The sequence below is a fragment of the Puma concolor genome, chromosome A2, assembly GCF_028749965.1.
Source record: "Puma concolor isolate L17-30 chromosome A2, mPumCon1.1.hap2, whole genome shotgun sequence".
Classification (NCBI taxonomy): Eukaryota; Metazoa; Chordata; class Mammalia; order Carnivora; family Felidae; genus Puma; species Puma concolor.
The window spans coordinates 14,514,925-14,535,494 of record NC_141668.1 but is presented as its reverse complement, the minus strand read 5'-3'; the positions used below and the strand labels follow the sequence as shown (position 1 = coordinate 14,535,494).

At 42.5% G+C, this 20,570-nt stretch overlaps 1 protein-coding gene across 2 annotated transcripts; it reads left to right on the top strand.

Annotated features, from left to right (window-relative positions):
• The first annotated feature begins 523 nt into the window (after positions 1 to 523).
• Positions 524 to 8,455, top strand: NDUFB2 (NADH:ubiquinone oxidoreductase subunit B2). 2 transcript variants are annotated; one of them, XM_086688619.1, is made up of 4 exons: positions 524 to 683; positions 5,464 to 5,608; positions 6,749 to 6,851; positions 8,377 to 8,455. In XM_086688619.1, exons 1-3 carry the CDS (start codon positions 586 to 588, stop codon positions 6,821 to 6,823), a joined length of 318 nt encoding a protein of 105 aa, XP_086544745.1. In that variant the 5' UTR covers positions 524 to 585; the 3' UTR covers positions 6,824 to 6,851; positions 8,377 to 8,455. The 2 variants fall into 2 exon arrangements, with proteins under 2 accessions (XP_086544745.1, XP_025785633.1); XM_025929848.2 differs by having other exon boundaries at positions 8,374 to 8,455.
• Positions 8,456 to 20,570: the final 12,115 nt, after the last annotated feature.

The window sequence follows — 20,570 nt, the reverse complement described above, 5'->3', positions numbered from 1 at the left end:
AGCACTGCATAAACTGGAGAGCACGCTAACATGCAGATTCCTTGGCCTTGCTCCAGACTGAAGAGTATCTGGGATCGGGCTCCTTAGGTGATTCTGATGCCACCAGTCCATGTACTGGTATTTGCGCACCACTGGCTGCTGGTTGGTAATCAAGTGGCAGGACAATAAAAAAACGAAGACTTTAAAGAAAACTGTTGTGAGCCTCTTTCAGGAGAGGAGAGCACAAAGGACTCGCTTTGTCATCTGCTTCAGAAAGGGTCTAGCAGCCTTAAGGGGGGTCCAGAAGGCAGTTAACTAGGGAAGAACAGGCAGAGGAGCGGATGGAGGTGGGAAAACACCGTGTAGATGAGCAGTCAGAGAGGAGCGAGTGAGCAGACTCAGTGTTGGTTTCCCAGCACAAGCGCGCAAAGAGGGTCTCCTAAAGCTGAGCCTGAAGCCGGGAGACTCCTAAAGCCTTTCCCCCGGCAAACGCCACCTTCTGGGAGACGGGCGGGGCGACGTCATGACGTAACGGGGCGGGGCGCCGGGGGGAAGTGACGTAAGAGGCGGTGCGGCCTGGGAACGGTGATCCGGACGCGGGCTGGCATGTCGGCTCTGAAGCGGTTGGCGCCTTTCTTTCGGGTTGGAAACCACTTGTTCAAAGGCCGCGGCTCCGGGGCGGCTGGAGGCACTGGAGTCCGTCAGTGAGTGTTGGCTGGGAGAGGGGCCCCGCCTGCTTCTAACGGAAAGCGCCCGTCTTCGGGACGCCCTCACCTTGACGCCGGGCACCTGGGCGGACCGGGTCTCTCCAGCGATCTCCGCCCCGAGGCATGCTGGGACTTGGAGTCCCGGTCCGTGACGTGGGGGCCAGGGAGAGCCGGGGGGCAGTGGGCGCCGGGGCACTGTCTGCTTGGCAGGTTTTCCACTGTGCGGGAGGCTGCTCCTGCCCCAGGGGAGCCTGCCTTTGGGAAATTCAGTTGAATGTGGAGGCAAGCTGGAGCTGATCTGGAAGCGAGAGCAGGAGTTGGGGGAGGCGAGGGCGTTCTGGCAGAGGAAACAACCTGTACGGTGTGTTTTGAAGCGTCAAGTGCGAGGCAAGGGGTGTCCGAAGTGCCTCGGGAGACCTTGGGACGTAGGGAGGGAATGTCCGCATGCCCGGCTGGAGGATTTCTAACGGAGGCGATAGCGATCCCAGCGAGGTTTTAATTAGATGTCACATAACCAGATTTTAATTCCATTCTGAATAGTTACTCTGGCTTCAGGGTGGAGGATGAATTCTCTTAAGGTTGTGGAGGCGATCACCCAGGGAGAGTGCCGAAGGGTGAGAAGAGAGCCAAAAGTGGATGCTTGGGCAATATAGGAATAAAAAAAAAAAAAAAAAAGAAATCTTATTTTTTAGAACTGTTTTGGGTTCACAGCAGAATTGAGTGGTAGGTACAGAGATTTCCCATAAGGCCCCTGTTCTCATGCATAGTCTCCTCCATTATCAACATTCCCTATGAGAATGTTCCCTTTGGCAGAATCGATTGACACATTATCTCCGAATCCCATAGTTCGTGTTAGGGTTCACTCTCGCAACACCAGAATTAAGAGAATGAGCAATAGAGGAGTCACTCGTGAGGTAGCCCAAAAATTCAACTGGGAATCATAGTGCTGGGTTGCCAAGGGAGGGCACATCTGCCAAAAATGAATTGGTAGTGCAGAGATTCAGTACGAGCAGGACAGAAAGTAGAACGCCCGATTTTTACAGGTGATGTTCCAGGCCCCGTAGATCATCATCTATATTTTTCCAAGAGGCAGGGTAGGTAGTGGTTAAAAGCAGGATTGTGGCCTCAAACTGCCTCAATTCAAATCTCACCTCTGCCACAGTCTAGCTCTTTGGCCTTGGAAGTTTGTTTCTTTCTTTTTACTGTTTATTTACTTATTTTGAGAGAGAGAGCATGAGCAAGGGAGGGGTAGAGAGGGAGAGAGAATCCCAAGCCGACTCTGCACTGTCAGGGCAGAACCTGATGAGGGGCTCGATCTCAACTAACCGCGAGTTCGTGACCTGAGCTGAAGTCAGGAGTTGCATGCTTAGCCCACTAAGCTACATAGGTGCCTGTCTTTAAAAAAAAAAAAAAAAAAAAAATTGTTTGTTTATTTTGAAGGAGAGAGAGAACGTGAGCAGGGGAAAGGCAGAGAGAGAGGGACAGAATCTGAAGTAGGTTCCAGGCTCTGAGCAAGCTGTCAGCACAAAGCCGGACGTGGGGCTCAAATCCATGAACCGTGGGATCATGACCTGAACCACCCATGTGCCCCTCTTTTTTTTTTTTTTTAAATGCTCTCTCCACCCAGTGTGGGACTCAAATTCATGACCCTGAGATCCAGAGCTGCGTGCTCTGCCAACTGAGTCAGCCAGGCGCCCCAACGACCCACTTATTTCAAGTCATAGTTAAAACAACAAGTCACTGTGGCAGTAATGAAATGTGGAGAGTTCCTGGTAGTGACTTTGAACTGTAATTCTCAAATATTATTTTAATGAATTTAACTGATGGGCCCTTGTATCTAAAACGTATCAAAGAGGAAGCCTGTTGTTACAATATATTGAATTCTCATCCCCATAGTTTGTTTGTAAAATGAAGTATTTATATGCATAGATAGGTCCTGAATAAATACTGTTAAATAAAATTGGCACATGATGGCATTACAGAAACAGTGTGATATATTCTTCAGGTCATAAAGCAATGATGCTTGAGGGAGCCTTTTATTTTTTATTTTTTTTAACGTTTATTTATTTTTTGGAGACAGAGAGAACAAGCAGGGGAGGAACAGAGAGATGGGGGAGACACAGAATCCGAGGCAGACTCCAGGCTCCGAGCTGTCAACACAGAGCCTGACGTGGGGCTCAAACCCACAAACTGTGAAATCATGCCCTGAGCCGAAGTCAGCCGCCCAACTGACTGAGCCACCCAGGCGCCCCTTGAGGGTGCCTTTTAAAAGTAATATGTGGTCACTATTTAAAAACAAACAAAAAATCTATATTACTCAGCCATAAAAAAATGAAATCTTGCCATTTGCCACAACGTGGGTGGATCCAGAGTGTAATGCTAAGTGAATTCAGTCATAGAAAAAGACCATATTATTTCATTCATATGTGGAATTTAAGAAAAACAAATGAGCGAAGGCAGGGAAGAAGAGAGAGGCAACCAAGAAACAGACTCTTAACCCTAGAGAACAAACTGATGGTTACCAGACAGGAGGTGGGTGGGGGGATGGGTGACCTAGGCGATGGGGATTGAGGAGGGCACTTGTGATGAGCACTGGGTGTTGCATGGAAGTGTTGAATTTCTATATTATACATCTGAAACTAATATTACTCTGTATGTTAACTAACTGGAATTTAAACCAAAACTTAAGGGGTGCCTGAGTGGTCAGCCAGTTAAGCATCAGACCCTAGGTTTCAGTTCAGGTCATGATCACGTTATGGGAGATAGAACCCCACGCTATCCGCTTGGGATTCTCTCTCTCCCTCTGCCCCTACCCTGCTCATGCTCTCGCTTTCTCTCAAAATAAATAAAATAAACTTAAAAAAAAAAGGTTAATAAAAATTTAAATACATATGCAAAAATAGGAATCACCTCTTACACCATCCATTAATATTTTATGTAGAGCCTTCCAAATAGATGTGTAATATACTGGGTAAATATTTACATAAAAATGAAACTTTATCTCTTCAGTGTGGTATCATGCTGATGGGAATTCTAATTAAGAACTGTGTCTTTGATTCATAAAATGAGAAAATTATTAATGTTGTTCATAGGCAGTATTTAAGAGCTTGGGCTTTGCCACCAAATAATCCCCCAGTGTTTTCATTTGTGAATATTAGTAACCATAGGCTCTGTCTATAGGGTTATGAACATAAATGATAATGCATATAAAATGCTTACTTTGGTGTTTGGCACATGGTAAACAATAAATGATGAATATTAATAACCTTTAACAATTAAAGGGAGAGGATAGGGGCGCCTGGGTGGCTCAGTCGGTTAAGCGTCCGACTTCAGCTGAGGTCATGATCTCAAGGTTTGTGAATTTGAAGCTCCCAGTTGGGCTCTTTGCTGACAGCCTGGAGCCTGCTTCAGCTTCTGTGTCCCTCTCTCTGCCCCTTCCCTCCCTTTCAAAAACATAAATGAACATTAAAAAAATGTCAAAAGAGTAGGAGAGGATAAGGGTGGTGGGTAAGAATGTATAAGGAACCATAGCTCTAGTGATGTTCTCAAATCTACAGCACAGTTTGAAGAAATGTTAGTGCAGTTTTGGTACAGTTATTCATTTCTATGCTGCACAGAAGAGAATATTGTTTTACAAGCTGAGTCTTCCCTGAAATGAAATTTGTGAACACTGTACATTTTATATAGAAATTCTCTTTAAACTTCTGTATCATAGAATATGTATAGCTGCTAAATAGATCTTGACAATAACACCATTCAGTACAAATTATATTACGTTAGAGTCCACCTATAATAATTAAAATCTAACTGGATAAAAAGACTGCAGCCCTTAGGGATTGTGTCCCCCAGTTTATCAATATTGAAATGAAAACAAAAACCAGAAAAAGTTGTTTGGACTTACTGTTTTGAGGCTCTTTGCTCTGTTCAGAAGTATTAGCTTGTTATTTATTTTTTTAAAGTAAACATTTGCTTTTATGTATTAAAAAAATTTTTTAGGGTCATGAGTTCTGGCCTCACATTGGGTGTCAAGATTACTAAAAAAAATAAATAAACTGAGAAGAAAAAAAAAAAAGGATTTGCTGAGTCGTCATTCCCATATAGTGGTCTTTTAATAAAGACTGTAATAGAGCAGAGGACATAATTTGCCTTTGAAATAGGTGGCTAAACAGAACAAAATTAATTTGCCCATTTGTTTTTCTGGATCAGCTAAGTGACGTACTGCTGCAGGTTCACGTCCCTGGACTAAAACTTGAGGCCGGTATCTCATTATCAACACGTTCATATTTCTGCTGTAAAATACATGAATATTCACTAAAGGGAAATAATAATCTCATCAGTGCAGGCCAGTTTTTTGCTGCCAAACAAGTTTAAAAGCAGGCTTATGAAAAATGAGTTTCAAGGGACTGTGGAGGTCTGTCATCCTGTGTTTCATGGAGGAGATGAGAAATGTTAGATTTAGGGGCACCTGGGTGGTTCAGTCGGTTAAGCGTCTGGCTTCGGCTCAGGTAATGATCTCACGGTTCGTGGGGTCAGGCTCCGCGTTGGGCTCTGTGCTGACAGCTCGGAGCCTGGAGCCTGCTTTGGATTCTGTGTCTCTCTCTGTCTGTCTGCTTGTCCCTGCTTGTGTGCTTTCTCTCTCTGCAAAATAAATAAAACTTAAAAAAACAAAAACAAAAACAAATGTTAGATTCAGTTTCTAGATTTAACTTTAAAATTTTGGATGATTTCATACTTTGAAGAGGCACCAAGCGGCATAACATTTTGTTTTGTGTCATAGTGCCGGTGGCGGGGTGCATATCGAGCCTCGGTATAGGCAGTTTCCCCAGCTGACCAAGTCCCAGGTGGTCCAGGCCGAGTTCTTCAGTGGGACCATGTGGTTCTGGATTCTCTGGCGTTTTTGGCATGACTCGGATGCTGTGCTGGTAAGTGCAGGACAATAATTCTAATATATTAATAGAGTATTATAATTAATTAGATTGTTATTACTAATATATCAATAGCTTAGCTTTTTCATTTCCTGTCTGTAGACCGTTTTGCTGTCTGGATATATCCCTTTACCATGTTGTCCTTGGGGACATGCAGAATCCTATTAACAAATGAAATACGTGATCTCTGACCTTTTCTACCCACAGGTGTACAGGTTGGTAATCCATCTCTTACGGTTTCTGTTAGGTTGTCATATTCGGAAGGAAGACTAGAAACTAATTCTTTTACCTTCTGAACCAGGGGTTCCTTGGTGGGTTAAGTTTCAGACTTCAGTTGCTTTAAATGCTCAATGTCATCTAGTCTGTGCAGGGGCCCAGGGCAGCCAGATCAGGGTGGGAGAGATGTGGGCTAATTTGTCTTGAGAAGTTAGCTGCTGGTAACATTCTAACATGTTACTAGCCTCAACTGAGTTTTTATCACCTTTGCAGGACTCTGTTCTCCAGGAAATTAAACCTTTCCGCCGTTGAAATCTGTGCTCGTTGATCTAGATAGGAAAAAAATCTTCATACACAAATCTTTGATGCATTGGGTTGATTCGTGTCCCATTTCCCTTAGAACTCTGTTCTCTTGTCCCCCTGTAGGGAGTTGTTTGGTATCTGAATTGGCAGCACGTGGACACCCCTAGCTTGCTGTAGGTCCGCTGTCAGGCCTGTATGTGGCTGCTTGGCCTGAGACGATGATGCCACCAGAAATGCCCTGAGTCGGGACTGAAGATGAATGAGCCCACCTGAGGCTTCCAGATCTCCCAGCAGGATTGACAGGACACTTTGAGATGCTTTATTTTACCAGGGCTTTAACGCATTGTCGAGATGTGGGGTACCTTCTCCCAACCGTCCATCATGGATGCATACTGAAATGCTGGCTCCAAAATGGGTAGGCTTTGAAGTTCAGGCCACAGCTCATATTGAACAGGTTGAAGAACAGTCGGATGAGCAAATAGTAAAGTAGTAGAATTTGTTCCTGTGGCATGTCAGGGTCTGTGTATAGGACAGCCTTAAATTTTTTTTCTTTTGAATTTAATTTACCGTATAGAATATATGTAGATTCTTTACCTTTTTTTGAACGGTTGTCCCCAGGGTCACTTTCCATATCCAGATCCTTCCCAGTGGACAGATGAAGAACTAGGTATCCTCCCTGATGATGAAGACTGAAAGTGTCGATTGAACTCTTTACAAGTGGGTATGCCCCACATTCCTTTGGAAACTTGTTTGCCTTGTGTCGATAAAAATGTTTTGACTTTATGATGGTCTTTCTAAAATCATGATGGGCAATTAACTGTATTGTGTCTGACTGCTGCCTTTAGTATTTTCATATTTGCTGTTTCCTCTTCCTTTTCAATATTTGTTTTAAAAAATTCTCTTTTCCTGAGTCATGTTATGATTTAGGGTCCCATTTAGCCATCTTTTTTTTTTTTTTTTTTTTAGTATTTGAGAGAGAGTGCAGGAGAGGCAGAGAGCAGGAGAGAGAATCCCAAGCAGGCTCTGCCCTCAGCACGGAGCCCATTGTAGGGTTCCGTCTCATGAATGTGAGATCATGACCTGAGCCGAACATGAGTTGAGCGCTTAACTGCCTGAGTCACCCAGGCGCCCGTATCTATTTATTGATCAAAGACTTTTCTAAAGTATCAACTCCACAGGGGGATTATAGTGGTGGATAAGCCAGGTACGGAGCTTGCAGTTATGTTTGTAGTTGCAGAAATACCATGTTCTACTCTGAGTGTTTAAGTATAGAAAGTTCCAGCTTATGAGAAGTGTTACGATATGGAATTGTGTGGAGATTAACCCCAAACAGTAAAAGGTTATGGTCCTTTCATTTTTCCAAATTAGGAATCAGAGTTTTTCTTAGTTTGAAAGGAAGGTTCTACTCCTAGAATCTTCAGGGGTTAAGACATTCTCATGTAACATGTTTTTTAAATCAATCATTGCATTAATAATTGCCAGCACTCAAAAGGCCTTGGAAATTGTTTTATTTATTTTCAGGAATTATTTTAAATGCTAGAAAGCATTAAATGAAAAATGTTCCCATTCCATCATACTATTAGTATTGCTATTATAATTTTAATTAGAAGTAGCTTATTGAGGGGCACCTGGGTGGCTCAGTTGGTTAAGTGCCCGGCTTTGGCTCAGGTCATGATCTCATGTGAGTTTGAGCCCTGCGTTAGGCTCTGTGCTAACAGCTGAGAGCCTGCAACCTGCTTCAGATTCTGTGTCTCCCTCTCTCTGCCCCTCCCCTGCTTGCACCCTGTCTTGCTCTGAAAAATAAACATTAAAAAAAAATTTTTTTTAAGGAAAAAAAAGTAACTTATTGACATGAAAATTACAGCAGTTTTAGGGTATGTGGGGAGGAGAGGGAGAGGAAAAAAATGTCCCCCAAGGGCAGGTGGTTAAACTGTCTCACAGCTTGTTTTGTGTCTCTGGATTTACCGTGGGTAAATCAGGGGTCCCCGTTAGCAGGACCCTCCTTCCCTTTGGTAACGTGACTGCCAGCACAAACCTCCTCTTCTTACAGATTTCCCAGTATTCTCACACAGTCATTAACATTTTATTTTAAAGATGAGACTGTAAACCCTTTGAGAAGGTACTCTATAAGACAACTCTCATGATTGGTGCTCAGTGAATGCTTGAATAATTGAATAAAAGTTATGGATTTGAATTATTGAAAATAAAAGTACTTAAAGCTTTCTACTTTTGTTTCCCTGCAGGAGTCAGGCGAAAGTTTCAAGCGATTGAGGACTTCATATCGTACCTGAAAGTTGTACATTAAAGTGTTTTGGTCAACAGTGAGGAACTGAGTTATGGATGTTTCTGATAACGACAGCCACCCTCTATGGATTATTTCCTGTGCTCCCAACTGCTGTCCTAACTGGTTACAGGCCCCGTCACTGGATCCTCTGGGGTACCCCATGGTGTAGACAGACATTAGCTCCACTTCTCAGTGAGGAAATTCAGGCTCAAGGAGGTGAGGTAACTTTGCCTTAGGGTCACACGTTGATGAGTAGTGACATTAGGCCTGGCCCTGCACTTAACTGCAGAGCGATACCGCCCTCCTAGTGAATGTTGTAGTCCTACGTATGTTGACAGTTAACGTGAAAACTCTTGCCATTTCTCTACTGCTGGTGTTTTTTTGCCCGACATACAGAGGTGAGAGGTTTGTGTGGTCCATTTCTTATGTTTACATTATCGCTTGTGGGCTGGGCGGTGTTAAGTGGCCATTTGTGGACCTGAGATACATGTCTAACTAGGAATTCTTACGACTGGAGGAATGGGAGATACTGGTGAAATAGGATATTCCACTTTTTCTAAAATGTGTTTCGAAATACCTTCCAACTTTCTGTAGCATCACAGTTCTGATAGGACAGAATTTTTTTCTGTCCACAGATAAAAATCTGCAGTATAGAATGGCTTAATGATTTGCCCAGAAGCATAACTGTTCATATTTTTAATTTAGGTTTTTAACCACTGGAGTGTAGGCAATACATTGCTGAACAAGACCGATGATTTTTTTTTTCATGTTTAAGGTTTTTTATTTATAGAGAGAGCAGGAGTGGGGGAGGGGCAGAGAGAGAGGGAGACAGAGAATCCCAAGCAGAGTCTGCGCTGCCAGCACAGAACCTGATGTGGGGCTTGAACTCACAAAACCATGAGATCATGACCCGAACCGAAACCAAGAGCCAGATGCTTAACCGACTGAGCCACCTAGGCATCCCAAGACGATCCGGTTCTTAAGGAACTTAAAAGACTTTAGGAAGGGAAGACAGACACAAATTGATTACATGAGATTTACTAATTGCCCCGAAGGAAATGATGTTGGGTGATGTGCTACAGATCAGTAGGTGGGTACAGGTGGGTACTGATCTTTTGGGTGGGAGGCACCTGAACAAGTAGGAGAAACCGTCTGTGTGAGGGTCTCAAGGGGAGAGTGCTCCAGGGACAAGCAGTCGCAAGAAACAAGGTCTAGGGTGGGACTAAGGTCACTGTGTTTCAGGAGCACAAAGTCCGGTGGGGCTCCAGTAGGTGAGGAGACCAGGGGACTAGATGAGGTTAACAGGTCATGGTTGCAGGTTTGGATTTTATGTTCGAGGCAGTGAGAAGCCTCTGGCAGGCTCTAAACAGAAGTGATCCTTGGTCCTCAGGTGTCAGGAGTAGGCACAAAGGCAGCGAAGCTGAAGCAAGGGGAACAGTTTCCCCCTCCCCCCTCCAGCTCCAGTAGTCAAGAGCCTGTTGCTAGACACTTCTTTTTGTTTTGTGTTCACTTACCTGGAGAAGAGGGCATGGTCTCAGCTGTTAAGTCTGTAAGATCTTTAAAAAGCCATCTCTTCTCTGTACTTTTTAGGTCTAATTTTTATTCTCTCTGCGCCCTCTCTCCCCCTCACAAAGTGTTTTATTGATCCGTACTCATCTGTAACCCTGAACTCAAGATAATCCCATTAACCTCTTTGCCTTAGAAATCAGAGTTGCTTGATTTGAATTAAAGGTAACTTTAAAAAGCCTCCACCCTATCACATTTGACTTGAACCACCCAGGGGTTGGGGTGCCACCCCTGTGGAGTCGAAAGTCCAGGTATAACTTTTGGCTCCCCCAGAACTTAATGGCCTAGTGCTGACTAGAAGCCTTACTGGTAACAGGCAATTAACATGTTTGGCACATTGTATGTGTTACATACTGTATTACAGTAAAGCTAGAGGAAAAAAAAAGCAGAAAATACATTATAGTACTGTACTGTCTTTATCAAAAAGAATCATGTATAAGTGAACCATTATAGTTCAAACCCATGTTCAGGGGGCAGCTGTACAGCTTATGGGAAAATAAAGTAGGAGAAGGTACCAAAGCGTGACGTACATGTGAGCGATGGCTATATAGTTAGAGAAAGCTTATGGCTTAACTATGGGCTAGGCACTGTGGCAAACACTTTGCACATGTTAAGTCCACATTTTATAGACGAGGACATTGAACTATAGATTGGTAACTTGCCCAAGCTCACACAATTGAGAGCTGAGGTTCAGATCCTGGCTCGCCAGCCTGGCTCTAGGCCGAGTCAGCTTGTGAGAGTCAGTACAGCATTGTGTAAGCCTTTTTGATCATGACCTACTCGCTAATTTTACACGGTGGCCTAGAATATATGCTTGTGTGTATAATCCAAAAGTTTTATGACACAGTACTTACCTGTGATACACACTACTTTCTCTTATTCTAAAATGGTTAACCGAGCCAGGTTCTACCACCCACGAAGGGGACTCCATTTGAAAAACTGGCACAGTGCTTCATGAGTTCAGTCTGGGGTCAAACTTGCTGGATCTGACTCATTGCCTTACTTGATGTGACTTTGGGTGCATTCCTTATTTGATCTCTTCTTCAACTTCCACATTTGTAAAAGGGATTAGATTAAACGTGTTAGCACATGAAGCCTCTAGAACCACATCTGCTGTGAAGGAAATAATCTCTAAATGTAAGCAACTGTTATTTCTAGACCACTGGGTCCAAGCCAACTTTATGGTGACGCTTGAATCCCAGTCCAATTTTATAGGAAAGCCTCAAACTTTCCTGTAACTCGTCAAACATTCCCGTATATGCATACTCCGAGTGTTAGAGTATGGCCTGCTAGATGGAGGGAAAAGATGGACCTTCACAAAAGGAAAGGCAGGTGGTGAAGAAATGACTGATGGCAACAGAGAGCGTCAAATTTTAACACAAATTTATAACGTTTCCCATGGAACCCTGAGTACAAACACCACAAGGGAGGTACTGTGTAAGGACCCCTGGTTGTATGCATGTTACGGGAAGGTACAGAAGTCCTCTGGGTCCTGTGTGCCCCTAAAACTGTTCTGTGGGAGGTCGGCCTGGCTGTCTGCCGCTGCCACCTCCTAGAAAGCACCAGTGGGGCCACAGCGTATGGTGCGGGGAAACAGGAACTGCCCATCCCAGCAGCCAGGCCTCCGCCTCTTGTCACGTACCTGAGCAGGGGCTTGACCGACCGGCAAAGACAGCAGGGGCAAGTGCAGTATGCCTGGCACAACATCCACTTCTTGCTACAAACTCACTGTCACGGAGTGAACACCCATTTCTGTCCAAATTTTGTTACAGCTATTAAACCATAACAAAATCGTACACACACACATACATGTAGAAAATGGCGCATGCTGCTGATGTTGAAAACAAAAGTCCGGAGTCTTGGCTGTGTCATCCTTGGGGATTCCTATTGAGTATCTGACAATGAGGGGACCTGGACCAGAATATCTTTTTTTGTTTGTTTGTTTATTTTGAGAGAAGGAGAGAATCTCAAGCAGGCTCTGCACTGTCAGCACAGAGCCTGATGCTGGGCTTGAACTCATGAACTGAGATCATGACCTGAGCCAAAAGCAAGAATTGGATGCTCAAGCGACTGAGCCACCCAGGCGCCCCTGGACCAGAATTATCTTTAGGAGCTCCTTCTGCACTGGCATTTATCAGCCTAGGAGTACTACATAATCCAGACAGCAGGTCCAATTATCACAGCCCCTGATAAAGTCTCAAAACTGGTGTGGTAGAGTGCTTTGTGATAGAATTTTATCACAATAATGAAAGCGTTTACATTCTAGACCAAGTTTTAAGGAAAATTTCTAGTAGAGTAATACGTTCTTAAAACATAAGGCCCCAATCACTCTGTTGTAATCCTCTATGAAGTTTATTTTAAAATGAGTTTCTAAAAAAAAAGTTTCGGGGCACCTGGGTGGCTCAGTTGGTTGAGTGTCCGACTTCGGCTCAGGTCATGATCTTACAGTTCGTGAGTTCAAGCCCGCATTGGGCTCTGTGCTGACAGCTCAGAGCCTAGAGCCTGCTTCGGATTCTGTGTCTCCCTCTCTCTCTGCCCCTAAACCCACTCGCATTCTGTCTCTGTCTCTCTCAAAAATAAATAAACATTAAAAAAAGAAATTCAAAAAAAAAAGTTTCTATAATATCTGTATTACAGAACTTTCTTTTTTTAAGATGAGAAAGCTATAGTTTAGAGAAAATAGTGGTCTCCACAGAATTTTATGATTAGCTGGAGGGGCATGAAAAACAAACCAGATTCCTCAAATAAGGTACCAACCTGAAGATATTTCTGTTCCTTCACATTAATCTCAGACATAGGGTTTCCAGGTGAAGTTTTAAAATGGTTGACTTCTCTTCTGGAAACTGCCCAGTTATCTGACATCACCTGAAGTTATTCTAGGAGTCATTCAGACTTCAGGTCGTGAAATCATGCACAAAATGAACTGTTTGGGGTAACTAGCATTTTTAAAAAACACAAGTGCATAGTTTCAAATACATGTCTATGAGTACATTCTGTGTTCCTATGCAAAATGTTTTGGAAGTTGTGTCAGAAAAATTGGAAACCTATACAATTCAAGGGGAACTTCTCCAGACTGATTCCTTCAATGACTCAGTTACTGCACACACTTCAGCTGAGCCACTGGAGGGCAGCAGTCAGCTCACACCACCGTAACATACTTGAGGGTCACCAACACCGGACAAAAGGCTGTCCCCACCACCCTAGTGCAGTCGGTACAATGTACCAGGCATTCATTGCGACTACTTAAAAATATTTTTCATACAAGTAACTTCTACTCACCAAGCAGGGATTGACATGTATGAAACAAAACGCACATCTCCGGGTCTCTGCATTGCCTGGAAGTACTGTCAAAACCCCAACTACTTACGTTACTGGATGGGATAGTGCTAGAAAAAGAGTCTTGATAAAGACTTCTCCATGCAGTCAATCTTTATTATAGCAGTATTCGCATATTCACATCAAGTACATAGAACTTTTTGCCTTTTATATAATACAGAGTTTTTAAATAACTTTACACAGAAATAAATCTCTTCAATCTGAATTTCAGCTATTTTTTTTTTTAATTCTCCATGCTTTCTATCCAAACTGAACAATATTTTCCATTGTACAAATTTACATGAGAAAAACTCCAAAGTACAAATGAAGGGACCTGAGCAGGAAAGAACCAAAGTATCAAGGAGTGGGTATGGGGAAGATTTAAAAAAAAAAAAAAAAAAAAAAAAAAAAAAAAAAAATTCAAGCAAACACTGAGGATTGAGGGACAAGAGGGAGACATTATCCATTTGACTGAAAATAAATGTCTTTTTTATGAATTGAAAAATAAGCTTTAAAAATAGTTACTCCATTGTAATTTTTGCAAAGCAGGTATAAAGAGGTCTGTGGACAATTTAAAAGTCCCCATTTTTTTTCACTGGGCACACCCCAGACTCCATGAGAACCTTTTCAATGCTTGAGTGGAACCGAAGTGAACTAAAGCCAAACAAACCTTTGGCAGCAAGAGAGAGAGGAATGTGTGTGTGAATCGCCGTAAGGTCTGGAGTGGTAAACCAGGAGCCATTAATTCACTGCAGTTAAAACACGAAGGATTTCCCTTTCCTCTCCTTTCTAGAAGAATTGTCCTCAAACCAAGAAGTGAATGACAACGGGGTGATTTCCTTTTTCCTGGTTTAAACCAAAGAGCAATCCTAAGTACTGAACTAGAATTCAAAGGGACGTATGTCGAGGAATGGTCAAATTCAGTCCCCTCATCAGCTGTACGCTCCTAAGAAAGCTACTGCTGAGTGAGGAAAGGGTCAGCGTGTACAACTAACAAATGAGAACACCACAAAAATACAGCACTGTGATAGAGTCCTTCAAATCAGGCAATATCACGAAGGCCAAATCAAGAACATAACCTGTGGCGTGGCCACAGGAAGAACAGAGGACCCAATGAATGCATTTCCAAATGGAGGGAAATACAGCACATACACATACACACACACACACGCACACGCACGCATACACACTCCTGTATGTAAACTATTAGAACATGAAGATAAATAAGACATAAAGGTTAGCCACTTATGTTGGTAATTAACATGAATAAAAAGGCATTATATGTTTACATAGCCGGTTTTAATCAGCTATGGAACATACACAAATGTTAGTAGGAAGGAATAATTTCTTTTAAAAAACTGTTCACAGCTTAGAATAAAAAGCACACTTATTGCACTCTTACGTTTTATTTCAGGTAATTATAGTTTATTTCCCACCATCACATCAATTTTGCCCTAGCCCCCAACTTACTCCCACACCCTCCCACCTCCCATTTTGGTCCATGTTCTCTACATCTGTGTCTACTCCGTGAGCTTTGCTGCTTATGCTAGTCTCAAGTTTCTTCCACCAAACTCCAAGTGGGTTAAAAAAGGCTTAACACACAAATGCAACACAGAATCATTTTCAACACAAAACTGGTACTGAAGCAACTTTTAACCCCATCTCGGCCCCTGTAAGCAGAAGCCCTCTGCCGCGTCTCTTCGGTGAATTTCCCGCCCAGTTCCCCAGACTGATGACAGCCGGCTGCTCGTGGCGGACCACGTGCCCAGCCTGCCAGAGCAGCAGATGCTTGCCCAAGTCCTGTGTTTGGGACTAACACGAACAAACATTTCGGCTGCTTTCCAAGAGTACTTCGATCTACAGAATCCTTAAAACACAAACCCATCACACACACACACACACACACACACACACACACACACACACAAACGGATACACTGGCTGTGTCCCCATGCACTACAATTAGAACAGAATTCTGTTAAATAGAATTATACATTTTAATAAAATTAAACATTTTAATAAAACTAGTAATTAATAAAACTAAATGAACAGTTGGGTAGAAGGGGTCAAAGGATAAAAAAATTAAATAAAAAAGGATTAAAAAATTAACAGCTGAAGTTGTGGATGTTGAAATTAAAGATCTACCTAATCACTTTTTTGAGGTGAGGACGAACAATCCCGATGCGTGTTAAAATAAAGCACTGCTGCCTTACTTTAAGATTGTGGGACTTAACGTTTCTGTCCTCCTCTACCTTAAAAATCCTGATAGAAACCATCAATTACCCTTTCCGCCACTGGCAAAATTTAGGAGTCAATTTCAATTTCAATATCTTTACCCAAACAGAAGTGAAAATAAGTTATCTGAAAACAACAAAACAAAGCTTACTCTCTAGTGTGCTGATTAAACAAAATCTTCCCAGTATTTTCAATTTTATCAGAGCTAGCAATACACTGGCTGCCTCCCTCTCCTCTGGTCAATGTACACATCAGGCAGAGATCCTACTGCACTCCTTGGGGCTCAACAGCCCATGGGCATCATAGTACATACGTACCAGAGTACAACAGCCTATGGGCATTTACAACCTAGTAAAACATCTAGAGAACCTGCTGGAGACAGTACAGTGCCTTTCCTGGGGGTGGCAAGAAATGAAAACAAGACACAAAATGCACACCATGGAGTGTCCAGTTCACAGCCATCGGCCACGTCCCCAACTGGTCCAATGCCCCCTCCTAGAGGGGCCCCCCGTGGCACCCCGAACAGCATGACCAGGACAGCCCCACTTAATTTGCAAACAAGTCCTGGGAGGCCAGTTTACATTTTAAACTCTGAAAAATCCCTGTTCAGGTTGGCAGTACTCTGGAAAGTGATAAAATCAAATTCCGTCTTCTATGTTACTAGCATCCTCCTTCTCACTCTTGAGAAGGGACTGCTGCCCAGCATATATTATTTCCAACCCCAAACGACAGCAACTCCTTAAAATGTCTGTCAAACGTTTCTGTTATATAAAAGTTCCATGCTTTGAAGAACCTATTGGAGTAGAAAAAGTTTCTCTAGAAATGTCACTGAACTATAATTTTCAACCTACTTGCTCTATGTGATAAATATATCTGACTCTACTAGGGATTACGTGCTTTAAAAAAATAATTTTATTCACCGAAAATTTACCTGTGTGTTTTCTCATTTTTTAAATGTGATTTCGGCTATAAACCCACGAGTGCACTGATCTTTGCGGTCTACATTGCGCTCTACAAAATATTAACACAGCTGAGTTAGACCAGAGTGGCTGCTCTCTTCACATATCACTGATTTCTGCTAAAATTTTAGCTTTTTTATTGCATCGTGAAGGCACAGTAAAGATCATTTGGCAAATTGTCAAGGTATTTTTCTAGAGCCTCATCTACACCGTTTCAGTGTATGACCCCTAAGCTATCTGCTGTCATACTCACAGTAAACTTTCCATGTCTGGTTACTGTTTTTTGTTTTTGTTTTTGTTTTTTTAAATAGCCTTAATGGTGGGAATCTGCTAGTCCCAAGGTGCTGATATTCTAGTGCTAACGATGCCAACTCAGACAAAGAAGAGGATCAGGGGGCATCATTCCACCCTCTTCGCTGGGCAGTCTCTCTACAGGAGGATCTGTGCATGTGATGAAGCTGCGGCTAACTCTTTATGAAGAAGATGTACTGTCTTGCCAAGCCTACTGAAAATTAAGTGTATCACTGTTAGTGAACCGTTACCGTAACTATCTAATTTCATGCAACTGACTTAAGGTTAAGATTCTGAAGCGTACCCCTGAACAGATTCTGGCACCACCTGCAATAATAATCAGAAACTCTGAGCTACATTTTTCAGTATTACTGCTGAAATGCATAATGCCCTTTAGGACAAAATGAGAGTGCTCAAATACAAGTACACATAAAAATTAAAATCTTAAATCATCTTCATGTTCTAGAGCTCCCGACTTTTCATATTTTAAAATAAATAACTATTCATTACCTCATTCTAAGGAGGTAGTTTTTTGAAGAGGTCACCTGAACCCTGCAATGTGCTTCAAACTAAAGCTAGACGGGGTCCACACAAGGCTGGGGAGTGAGTGCACAGGAGGGGCAGTGGGGGCCTGGGAGGGGATCCAGCAGCCCCAGCACTGCCTGGTGACTCAAAGAGAACATCGTGTGCTAAGAGAGCTGGGACTGCACCAAAGGAGAATCTAGGAAATATTTACAGAGTTTCTGGTTGACAGTGCTGAAGCCTTGATTACCTCTTTAGAACTATGTAATATGCTCTTTCTCTTCCAACACCAACATAAATGTAACATACATGCTTTACATGGCATTTTATCTTCTAGGACGCTCCAGTACATCCTACAAGATCGTAAGTGCAATCAGGGACTGGATGTTCAGGAACCAGAATTTGACAGCTGGACAGAATCTTCTTTTAAGGTGCATATAAATACGAATGGTCACACTGGATTTTCTATTCACAAATCCCTTTTCTAAGTTTTTTGGTCAATGTTATTTCAGTGGCAAAAGTCTAAACTCTACACTCTAGTTTGATGACAAAAAAGTCCATCAAGAATACTACATACTTTGAAACAATCTTTTATGTTTGCTCTCAAAGTTTTCAGAAGGCTTCACCTTTCCTTACCCAAAATAAAATACACTATAGAAGGCACCGCAGCCACTTTACGGAAAAGACAGGTTAACTACAACCTTACAAGACAGTCAGTGAAGCAGCCACACACTATCTGTACAAAATTATTCATAAAGTGCTTTGCACAAACAAGGAGTTCTTCCTTGTATCTTCTTAGGAGCTCAACAAGTCTATCTGTAGTCTAAGCATGAAAAAGTAAGAGGAAACCCCTTTATCATGTCATTTGTAAACTAGAGATGGAAAAAAGGGAACAGAAATATTAAAATTTTATTTTTACTTTTTAAGGGCGCTATAAAAATCTACCAAGAACACCCTGAGCCTGGCTTCTGGGCACAGCTTCATCTGAGATCAAGTCTGTTTCCTCTTTTCAAGTGAGACAGCAACCTATTCTAAATAGGATGGAAAGAAAAACGTGTATCACCTTGAATTTTATTTTGAAGATTCCAATGCTAAGCTTCCTCTATCACTAGTGCTGTGCTGGCTCCCGCCACCGGAGAGTCATGCGGCCAGGCCTCCTCCGGCGGGCTCTACCTGCTCAGCAGGACAGGCCTACTTTTCCAGCCCAGCTCTCTCCAATCTTGGCAAAGGGAACACACCAACCAGCTTAAGAGCATGGATGGGGACGTATTTAAAAAGAAAAATAAACAATGCTTTTAGAAGAGAAGCAAAATTATGCACACAAGATGCTGTTCAGATCAACAAGAATCTTTGCCATTTCTGAATTCTGTAAGATATTGCTCTGCTCATGTAGGACTTGAGATAAACACATTGCTTTTCAAACTCATCAATAACTCCAGGATACTTCCCATTTTACTAGGACAACCTTCTACCAGTCTGTGGAGTTTTCAGTAGGCCTTCCCCTGAATACAGGTATTTTAGCAAAAAACATCGAATGGCAGTGAGCTTAACAGGCTGAAAGATAGATAGTGGAGTGAGTTACAATTTGAAATGTTTAAATACCAATTTCTAATTCCCTGATTTATTTCAGAGGTCCTAATTTCCGTAAGGTCCTTGGCTTCATAGCTTGGTTGTGCTAAGTATGTCTGATTTGATTTACATTCCTGAATGCTGACAAGAGATTCTACGCTGGATTTGTCATTAATTTGCCATTAATAAATATATCCAGAGTTACTTTCTTTGTTACTACTGCAATTATACCACCGTTTAGTAAAGGCCAAAGGAAGCTACGAGTAGATTATATTTTCCACTTACGCAAAGACAAAGGATGAGGTTCTTGGTACTACAGCAGCCCTTTCTATAATAACAACTGCTGTTAGGCCTCATGCATCCTCCCCTCAGTCCCAATACACCTAAAATTGCTCTATTCTCTACTAAGGGAACTCAGCTGCCAAATTACCCGACCTTTTGAAGACCAGGCTTGGGAAAAAAGGAAGAAGGAGAATGAATGGAGACACCACCATTTTTATTCTCGGTTGCATATTCCAGATAAAGACTGGAAAGAGGACGGAGGATGTAGTGTAGGCATAAGTTGGAGGAAAACATGAGATATTAGCAAAGATGTTAGTGTGGATCCAGCAAGTACCATTAATTTAAAAATTATAAATATCTGTCATTACGCTAAGACTCCCCATATTTAGGTAGAGAAAAGGATAACGATCTTTCTTTAAAAGTTGTTTCTATAACAAAAATACAATTTTCCAGGAATATAATTCTGGCGGGAAGTATTATTTTATTCCGATTCAATTAAATCTGAAAATTATTTTCTTTTTAATAAAAATATAATAGAAGAAACTCAGAAATTAAAACTTGTACCTTACATTTAAATTACATAAATGTCTCACATTCAAAACCGTTATCAAGCAGTTTTGTAGGCTTTTAATTAGATAGATACCGCCATGGCATTTGTGCCCTGGACCAAGTAGCCACATAAGTACTTGATGACTGGAAGAGCTTAGGAGGAAGATATCAACTGTATTTTCCTGAGAATGTGCTACATTGTGGAGGAAAAAAAAAAAATCCCCAACACTTGTCTTCATTGCTGGACCCAGTGAGAAAAGAAGGCAATGTGTGCCAGCACGTCCCAGCCTGCGCGGTTAGGCAGACCCCCTCAGTGAGCAAGGAAACAAAGGCCAGAAACCCAGTAGGTCAGGAAAAAGATGCAGCATCCCCTTTTCCTCTACACCAACACGGATCTCGTCCTCACCTCTCGTTCTCCATTTAAATAAAACAGCTTCACTTGATAAAAATGCGTCAAAGACTGGACATGCACCACACAGAAAGGCCATGCTGCATTTTTGTTCCATCCCTCAGAAATGAACGGTGGTGGCTAGGGGAAAGAGCTCCGCGACAAAATCCCAGAACAGGAAAGAGAACGATGCTTGGCGATTGCAAACTGCCCCGTCAGGTGACCAGCCACACGCGGATCTGGCGGTTAGAAGGGCAGAGCCGATCGGCAGGCTCTCCACAGCCAATCTCCCAAGCTGTAGCAGCAGCTCCTTTCCATCATGCCTGACCACCAAAAGGTCAGAACTCAGGCTTTCTCCTCTTCCTTCCTGGGAGTGGACAGACTTGTATGCACGTGGTATTTGTGTTGAAGAAGAAACACTGGCAGCAGAGAATTCTGGTTCCTAAAACATTCTTCCCTCTTTTGTTGGATGGGAAATTC

Excerpts from the sequence above, each read along its gene's own strand:
- NDUFB2 (XM_086688619.1), top strand. The coding sequence starts at position 586 with ATGTCGGCTCTGAAGCGGTTGGCGCCTTTCTTTCGGGTTGGAAACCAC. Across the intron at positions 684-5,463 it reads GGAGGCACTGGAGTCCGTCA|TGCCGGTGGCGGGGTGCATA; the intron begins GTGAGTGTTGGC and ends TTTGTGTCATAG. Across the intron at positions 5,609-6,748 it reads ATGACTCGGATGCTGTGCTG|GGTCACTTTCCATATCCAGA; the intron begins GTAAGTGCAGGA and ends GGTTGTCCCCAG.